Genomic DNA, 9,919 nt, shown 5'->3' on the forward strand with positions numbered 1-9,919 from the left:
ACTATCTGATGCTATACTACCTGAGAAGTTTTGGGTAGAGGCAGCCTCATATACAGTCTATACACTGAATAGATCCCCTCATGCATCTTTTACCTTCTAACCCCTGAAGAAAGATGGACCAAACAACCACCTAACTTGAAGAACCTAAGGGCATTTGGCTGCACTGGCTTTGTTCATCAGAGTAAAGGAAAACTAGCTGCCAGAGTTGTGAAATGTATGTTTTTAGGTTTCACAGAAGGTGTTAAGGGGTTTGGAATGTGGCACTCTATTGAGAAAAGATGCATAACTAGTAGAGATGTGATTTTCAGGGAAGATGAGATGTATATGTAGAAAACTAACCCTAATGTTTCAGTACCTAAAGAGAAGAGTGATACAATTGAGGTGGAGTAAGTTCTAGTTCATACTTCTGATCCTTCAAGCTCTGAATCATACTTTGATCAACTACCTCATCAAGAAGAAGAAGTAGAAGATGCTACTATTGATATTGAGCAAGAAGAACCAGAGTTGAGAAGTTACTGCCTAGCTAAAGATAGGCAGAGAAGAAACATTGTCCCACCATCAAGGTATGAAGACTACTTAGCTTTGAATGCTTCTGATTTAACTAATGATACAAAACCCTCAACCTTTGAAGAGGCAGTGAGTTGTTCTAAAGCTAAGATGTGGATAGAAGCTATGAATGAAGAGATTGATTCATTGGTGAGAAATAACATATGGGAGTTAACATTTTTGCCAAAAGGATGTAAACCAATTGCATCCAAATGGGTGTACAAGTTGAATGAAGGTTTTTCTAATGATCAAGGACCTAGATTTAAAGCTAGGTTGGTTGCTAAGGGCTTTACACAGAGGCCATGTATTGATTTTAATGAGATTTTTTCTCCAGTAGTAAAGTAGACTTCTATCAGATTATTATTGTCGATTGTGGTTCAAAATAACATAGAGCTGGAGCAACTAGATGTCAAAACAACTTTTTTATATGGCTTCCTAGAGGAAGTTATCTACATGAGCCAACTGAAGGGGTATGTGGTCAAAGAGAAGGAAGATTATGTGTGCCTACTGAAATCTATCTATGGCCTCAAACAGTCCTCAAGATGCTGGAACAGAAGGTTTAGTGACTTTGTTCAGAAGAATGGTTTCTATAGAAGCTCCTATGACAACTATGTTTATATAAATATAGAGTCTTATACTCATCATATCTACTTGCTATTATATGTGGATGATATGCTTCTAGCAGGAGCAACAATGAAAGAGCTGAATAAAGTAAAAGATCCACTGAAATTAGAGTTCGAAATGAAAGACAGGGGAAATGCAACAAGAATACTTGGTATTGACATTATTAGAAGCAGAAAAACAAGTATTCTAAGCATTGATAAGTCACAATACTGCAGTAAATTGTTAAAAAGGTATCAGATGACAGAGGCAAAAGCAGTAATTACTCCTATAGCCAACCATTTCAAACTCTCAGCAGAGAATTCACCTAAAGATTCAGACATTGAGCAGCAAATCATGTCAACATTTCCTTATTCCCAAGTTGTGGGAAGTTTGATGTATTTAATGGTGTCTACAAGACCTGACATTGTCTATGCTACTAGCCTGGTGAGTAGATACATGGCTAATCCAGATAAGAGGTACTAGGAGGCTACAAAGTAGATGATGAGGTACCTAAAGGGTACTACTAATGCTAAACTGAAGTACCAATAGCTATCAGATAGTGAACCAGAGCTGGTTAGTTATATAGACTCAGATTATGCAAAAGATCTAGAGAAAGGGAGGTCATTATCGGGGTATATCTTCCTATTTGGAAGGTGTGTCCTAAGCTCGAAGGCTACCTTACAATCAATAGTAGCCCTTTCCACTACTGAAGCAGAGTTCATAGCATTATTAGAAGCAGTGAAGGAAGACCTATGGCTAAAGGGTCTCCTAAGTGACTTCGGAATTAAACAGAACACAGTGAAGATCTTTTGTGATAATCAGAGTACAATTCATTTGTCAAGCATCCACAGTACCATAACAGAACAAAACATATAGATGTGAAATATCATTTCATACGACAGCAGATAGAAGCTAAACAGATTGAAGTTCTGAAAGTTCATACCTCAGAAAATGCCTCCGACATGTTGACAAAAACAACCACTCGGCTCAAACTTCAGAAGTGCCTTGATATAATAGGGTTTGAGCTGAGAGACAAAGGTTAAAGCAAGAGGCAGTCAAATCAGAGAAGCTGAAGAAAGCATGAAGTTCATTTCAAGGTGGAGATTGTTATACAGAAGTGAAAATAACTTCATTCAGTTACAGAATTAGTTACAAATCAAGTTACATTTAAATACTTTGCATAACTAATTTGTACAGAGAGAGAGCATTTGTAATTGAGTAACTACACTTATCTTGAAGCAATCTTGAATAAAAAACTCCGTCAGCTTCTCCGTGGACGTAGGCCTCCCTTGACCGAACCACGTAAAATGATCGTGTCCTTCTTCTTCTTCTTATCGTCTTCCTCTATTGTATACCCCAGACCCACCGATCGTGTAGCTTTAGCAAACGATCGTCTAGTTTTTAGCCAATGATCGTTTACTTCTGCAAGCCTCATCATGTAGACGACCATCGTTTAGACGACCTTGTCTAGACGATCTTTAGTAAAGCCTTCATCCTCTAAACGACTTGTGCCTTATCGTTTAGACGACCCCAGTTTTACCTTCCATCGCCTAGACGACTGAAGACTCCTCACCTCTGCGAATTCTGGTAGCCTCCCGACGATCCTCTCTTTTCTTTTCTTTCATTCTTTCTCTGCAAAAATAAAAGAAAAGATTAGTTATTCGAAGGCATTTCCAACAGAAGTTTGAAGTTCTAATCTCAGCCATCAAAGTGTAAGGTTGAGATCGTTCATCACACGGATTGTGCTTTCAGCACGTTGTATTGTGTTTGTGTGAAGAAACAAGGTGGTATCTGATATTTGTTTAAGGGCCATCGTTTACTTAAGGCCCAAAAGAGTAACCAAATCAGTCTTTCGTTCAGCCCGTTTTCGCATCTCAAGCCAAACACTTTTGATTTTCTTTTCTTTTTCTTTTTATTTCATTTAGATTGTAAACCTTATACAAGTGTCCTTTGCAAAAAAAAAAATGTATAAACCTCACAATTTGATGGGCGAATATGGGAAAGAATAGGATTTAGTAATTATTTTTTGAAGAAGAAGAAGGAAAAAGGTGTGGGGAGAAAGTAATTTGTAAGTTTGCGAGAAGTAAAAATCGAAAGAGAGGAAAAGAGGGGCACAGAGTAATTTGAGGCACAAAGAGGCAGAGGCAGAGAGTAATATGAAGCAAAAGAGAGGCACAAAGAATGATCTGAGAAGTTATCTGGAAAGGTGTTTAAAAGTACATCAGTCGATTGTTGAAAACTTGACCCACGGATTCAATGGAGCAACAAGTGATTGGTAGAGGCAGGTGAAATGATTAAAAGCAGTTAGAGATGCGAGCAGAGATGTGACTAGGCCTGTAGGTCGAGTTTTGAAGTCTCGAGATGGGCAGACATGCTCTGGTCGTGGCAGGTGGAAGGGGGTCCAGTATGTCAAATGTTGAAAATTCGTCTTTGTAGGTCAAATTTTCAACACTCGACTTAATTCTTAATTTTTTTTTCCACCCTCGAACTTCTAAAAAGGCTGCCAAACTACCTAAAATCCCAAAATACTTTTAAAATCATCGAATTTGACTAACTGTTTCTTCAAATTGCAATATTAAAATAAAACCTCCCGCACGAACACGCTTGTATAGGTTTTACAATCTAAATAAAATAAAAAGAAAAGAAATTAAAAAGGAAAGAAAAAAATTCCTTTTTATACCAAACTTTCCATAATATGTGTAGACAAAATGTGTCAAAGATCAAGGGATTTGTGATTCCAATTCCATTTCTTCCTATTGTACTTAAAAAAAAAAAAGTACTGATGTCATTCTAACAAAGTCAAATTATACATCGGGTACTATGGTCAACAAAACCTAATTAATAGCAAATCAATTACTGATTTACGTAACAGTATAGGATAAACACAGAGATTTACATGGCTCATTAATAGTATATTAGTTCATCCATGAGCAGAAAGAGAATTTTATTAGGGAGAAAACTACTCAATCGTTAGAGTGTCAAATATCAAATTCAAGATAATCCAATAATTTATTTTTTTTAATTTTTTTAAAAAGTGTTAAGAATTAAAAAAAACGTTGTTAAATTTGTTTTTGTTATTTAAAAAGCCAGAGGCGCGCCCCATGCTCCAACAACTTATGGACTCACTAACTTAAAGTCCTTATAACTTAAGGACTCACTAACTTAAGTCCTCATTGTCTATTTCACAAATTATCAAATTACAATTTATCGCATCCAATCGATTATCTCGCATGTCTATCCGATAACAATCAATAAGCTCAACCCGATATCGTCTGTGTAACGGCCCAGGCCTAGGATTCGGACTAAGATTTGGAATCCGGATTCGGCCCCTGATCCAGGAAGGAGGTCACCCACATAGGATTGACCCAAGCTAAGTATGCTTAACTTTGGAGTTCTTATGATTGAGCCAGCGAAAAAAAAGGTGCACCTTGTTGGTATAGGTAGTAACTTTCAATTCTTTTAAGCCTTTCTTATCCATACTTTCATGTCCTCAGAATCCCTTTCATTTGGATGTGATACTGGTGCATTCATGTACCCCTCCTGAATTCGGGTCGTTAAGTCTGCCCTTATCGGCTTTACTTGCCAAACAGATTTCACAATAGTTAGAGTGCAATGTCGTTCGAGATGCCCAGTAATTCCTCCATTCGTAGAACCACGATTGGAGCATTCCTCTAACATGTTCAATCAAGCATACTATGGGCAATAGTCAATACTCTTTAGTTAACGAATTGAAACACTCTGTACTATTGGATGTCATGTTATCATATCTTCTTTCTATTTGGTAAACCCGTGCCCACCTTTGAAGACTGATGTCTTCCAGATATTTCGTGATAGCAACGTCTCGAAAATTACAGAGTTCGTCCCATTTTGTCTGGAACTCTGTCATGCGAAATGCCCTTACTGCATCTCTAAATATCCCAACCGTGCTATCAAGTTTATAACCAGATTTTGTTCTATATGCCACGTGCACAATCCATGAAATGTCGTGGGAAAAAAATGCATGAATAACATTGTTGATAGATACCATCCAATCAGACACAAACACCAGATTATCAAGTTCTCCGATACTGCATTTCAAGTTTGACATAAACCATTTCCATGATCGATCGGTTTCATTATCCACTATTGCATATGCTAGTGGGTATAATTGATTGTTCCCGTCCATAGAAACTGCAACCAACATGGTGCCTTTGTATTTTTCCTTCAAATGCGATTCATCAACAATAATACAAGGCCAACAGCTTGCGAAACCTCTAATACAAGGCCCTAATGTCATAAACATATACTTGAAATGCACCTCGTCTTCAAATTCGATCTCAAAGACTGTACTCGAATTCTCTATTTTTAACCCTTCTTCATAAACATGTAGTATAGAGTATGAGTATTCTGGAGTACCTCTAGTGAGATCATACGCAGCTTCCCTTGCACGTCATGCTTTATCATAACTTATGTTCATGCCATAATCTCTCCTCATATCCTCAACGATATGAAAAGGTTTACAAATATGTCATATTCCCATGAACTTATCTTTAATGAGCTGACCAGCAACCGTAGCAGTTGCTTGTCTATGGTCGTGATTCAGAATTCCAATGGAATATATGTGCATACTACAGTACTTTGTGATCTTGAATATATCAGACATTTCCATTTTGACTGCACGAAAGCTCCACTTACATGTCTCCCCAATATATTTAACAGTGAACAGAGATTTGGTTGACTTCCTGACCTTAAATTTAGAATTTTTGTTGATGGACATAATAGATAATCTCATTTTTAAGTCCTTTTTGCTAAAAAATAGTTGACCAACTTCAACCTCCTCTGTCCCAGATGAAGAGCTGCCAAGCATAATCAACTTTGTCCTATGACTTGAAGATACTGATGGTGGAACCACTGAAGCTGCTGTAGAACGATGTACATCTCCATGATCACGATTCATTTTATTCAATCCTATTGGTTACTCATTTACATCCACTGAAGGACCACAATCCATATAATCGAATCTAGATGGTCTCTCATTACCAATAACTGAAGTACCGCCCAATTCTAAATTCAATCTTGTTGGATTAGTGCAGTCGTTGTCTAGTGATAATGTTGATGGTACAGTGTTGGTAGATAATGGAATATCATCATCTTCCCGACGAAACTAATATGATTCCTTGTATTGTCTGTCCACAGTCGTATCATCATAACTCACATTTCCAAACCCATTCCAATATTTCCGTCCTGATTAGATTTCAACATTACAGCTAACTGAAGTCTACTAAGCTTTTCTCGCAAAAGAAGGAAGCGAACATCATCATCATTCCTTATGTATTGTGGAGGGGTTTCAAATTCAAGCTTATATTTAACTCTTAGTATAAGATCAAACTCTGAAGAACTGACATTTGTAACCTTGTAAATGTGAGATTTAAGTTCTTCATACTTCAATGTACGAGGAACAATGATTCCTGTCAACTGTCTCCCAATATACGAACTTTCATTCTCATCCCAATCACCTCCATATCGAATAAGTAGACACTTTTCTGTCATCCTACAAAGCAAGAGAATATTTGTCATTAAGTTGTATAAGCAATGGAAGTGTACTCTCGTTCTCAATCTCGCTCTTTCTTGTAATCTCGCTCTCTCTTGTAATCTCGCTCTCTCTCTTACTCTTGGTCTCTCTCTTACTCTTCCTCTTTCTTACTCTCTCCCAATACAAAATTTCGTAATGCTACATTTTCAGAAATAACACAGCAAAAATAATTAAACAAACTCAAAATAATGAAACACCTTTATAAAAAACCCGTTCCGTTCTGAAAAAGCCTCGTCTTAGAAATCCCCGTTCGAAAAATCTCCGTTCAACAAAATATCATCGAAAACCAGAGAAATAATCACCTTTGAAATGGATTTAGAGTTTAAAGAAATCACAATTGTATTGTGTTTAGGTATTATTGATTTAATTTGAGGCTTCCGTCGTGAAAATTGTCAAATATTCGTACACTGACGAGCAATCACATAAAACTAGAAAATTTCAAGCGAGAGCGAGAGCGTTTAATCAGATGAGAGCAAGATTTATCTCGTGAGGCTGGTGTAAGGGCAATTTACGTAATTTAGTATGACGATGATGTCAGGCAAGGGTCAATTGACATTATTTTTTAAAAATGGGTCATTTGACATTTTGACCCAAAAATTGGGTCATCTATACAAAATTCTATTATAACTTAAAGACTCACTAACTTAAGTCCTTATTGTCTATTTCACAAATTATCAAATTACAATCTATCGCGTGACAATTTTTTCTACTCATTTAAAGATTATTTTTTTGAATGAACGAATATTTAAATATATTCCAAGATGCACATATCTTCGTGTACCCAATCTCATCATACACAACTAAATCATAATATCTTTTAAAATAAGTAAGAAAATTTTGTTATAAGACAAAATGTGATTGGACAATTTGATGAAATACACAGAGATATGTTTAGTATAGAAGCATTTAAGTATTTTTTTTTCAAAGTATGAAATGCATTTAGTTATAATATTTCTTATTTTATTATTTTTTATGTGATTTGATTAGAATGCATAAATACAAGTGCATATTTGAAATACACATTCCTCTTTCTACATATTTAATGAACACATATTAATAGTTTAGAGATAAACATTTTTTTTTAAGTTAACGCATCCATTCAACAAACATTGAAACTTAAACACATCTTATACAATGGTTATTGAAACTTTAAAATATAAGGTAAAACAATACTTTTAAAGTTTAAGGATATATTAGATAAAAAATTAATAGTTTAGAGGTCTATTATACCAATTATTGCACTCGCAAAAACAATATTAACAACTATTCACATTTAGGAGTGAATTTTCTGATTTTCTTTAAACATTCATACATGAAAATAAAACTTTAAACCCAAACAAACATAAAAGCAAATTACATATAGCTTAAGACGTGTAGAACTTAGACCCAACAAAAGTAGAATAGCTATCAAAAGAGCTGGAGTTACAAGACTTCTCTCAATACTCAATACAGCCTTTTGAGTTTTGACACCTAAAAAAAAAAAAAAAAAAAACAGCCTAATACTAAACTTTATATTATAAACCCCACAAATTAACATTAACATTAACAGAAAGTCCCAAGTCCTAAGCTCTAACCCAAAGAAACAAAGTGGCGGGTGTCATATCAAATGCCTACCGCTGCCAGTATCTTTCACTCTGCCATTGCCTTTAAAACACACACAGCAGAACCCCAAAACCAAACCAAACCAAGCCCCACATTTCAAACTCACAAACTAAAAATACTAAAAAATTAAAAGGAAAAAGAGGACACATTAAAAGCAGTGCCCACTCTAACACTAACACAACTTCCTAGAAAGTGACCAAGAAAAAACTCTGTTTCGTTCTGTTCTGTTCTGTTTTGTTGTTGTCTCTGTTCATCGGAACTGCGCCCCACTAAAAGTCTGACCAAAGCTCCACCCAGCTGGCGCTACATCGTTCGATATCACCGTCCGGCCATCGCCGGTGGTCACTTTGAACGACAAGCTTTGTCCATTCAAATATGAATTGCTCTGCCAATTCTGTCCCCAGTTCCTCGACATTGCTTCCCACCCTGTTTTCGACCCTTTAATCCACACGCCATGAACATCGCCACCTCCCCCAACGTTGGTTACAAGAACTAAATTGAAGTACGAATGACCGTTGATTGTGAATCTAATCCCTCCTTTCTTCTCACAAGACACCCTGCATTGCATATTTACTCAGTATCTGTTTCAGATTAGCGTTTAATTTAACAAAATTAGTACCTTCTGTATGTCACTGGGACAATGCCGGCTTTGTAATGAGCGATTTGCTGGAAGACGGGTTGGGAGAGATCGAAGTGGTGTTGGGGAGGATTGCACCAGCCGCCGGCGTTGTTGGGGAGCGCATTGTTTGGTGGACAAAAGTTTGTAGCAGTGACCACGATGGACTTTGGAAGGCACCATTTTGCATCATTTACACATTTGATTTCAAAGCAAGCGCCACAGCTCAGTCCATTGTTGAATAAGGCTGTACTCAGAGCTGCTGTGTTCGTCCCATATCCCTGGCTGTACAGATTTCCGTAGCCACAAGCCCCTCCTGCAAAAAGAAAGCCCGTCATAAAAGCCTATGGTTGTCAATTTAAAAAAATGCCCAAGTTTTAATAATTTTTACATACCCATTGTACCCGCGGCGTCGCCCCCACCGTAGAATGTGGCGTGGGCATTAATCCAACCTCCTCCATTTTTGTTGCCAAGAGCAGAATCACATCCCAAAGATAGAAGAAGACCCACCAAGAGAAATCCAATAAACACCATTTTAACTTCACAGCAAAGAGTAAATCTCAGGAAAGCAAAGCTAAAACACGCTTGAAAATGGTGGGAATTAGAGAGATGAACAGACCAGTTGAGAGAGCGTACAAGGTGTTTGTGAAAATGCCCAAGAGAGAAAAGAGCGAAAAAGGGTGAGTTGGTGAGGGGAGGGAAGTGGGGAGATATATAGAGAAAAGTGAAGAGGTGAGAGATGGTTTTTTGGCGATTGCTTTAGTTTAGTTTAGGGAAGGGCACAGCAAATAACCGACGTGTGGGGGCAACAAACTGCCATGTCCATACGGTTGCTGAGTGTGGTGGGGAATAACAACTTTTCATGAAACCACGTGGTTTTCGAAATCTTGTTGAAGGAGTTTCACTTTTTTCCCCAGAAATATGGTTAAAGGATTCTAATCTTCTATGAATTTTAATAACGTTTAGAAACCCATAAAGTG

At 37.0% G+C, this 9,919-nt stretch overlaps 1 protein-coding gene across 1 annotated transcript; it reads right to left on the minus strand.

Annotated features, from left to right (window-relative positions):
* Window positions 1-8,060: 8,060 nt before the first annotated feature.
* LOC120070716 (expansin-A1-like) lies at window positions 8,061-9,695 on the minus strand. The gene is made up of 3 exons (XM_039022564.2): window positions 9,335-9,695; window positions 8,943-9,255; window positions 8,061-8,880 (listed from the first exon to the last, which is right to left on the minus strand). Exons 1-3 carry the CDS (start codon window positions 9,471-9,473, stop codon window positions 8,574-8,576), a joined length of 759 nt encoding a protein of 252 aa, XP_038878492.1. The 5' UTR covers window positions 9,474-9,695; the 3' UTR covers window positions 8,061-8,573.
* Window positions 9,696-9,919: the final 224 nt, after the last annotated feature.

This window comes from Benincasa hispida, chromosome 2 (genome assembly GCF_027475165.1).
Source record: "Benincasa hispida cultivar pf3 chromosome 2, pf3_genome.v1.1, whole genome shotgun sequence".
Taxonomy (NCBI): Eukaryota; Viridiplantae; Streptophyta; class Magnoliopsida; order Cucurbitales; family Cucurbitaceae; genus Benincasa; species Benincasa hispida.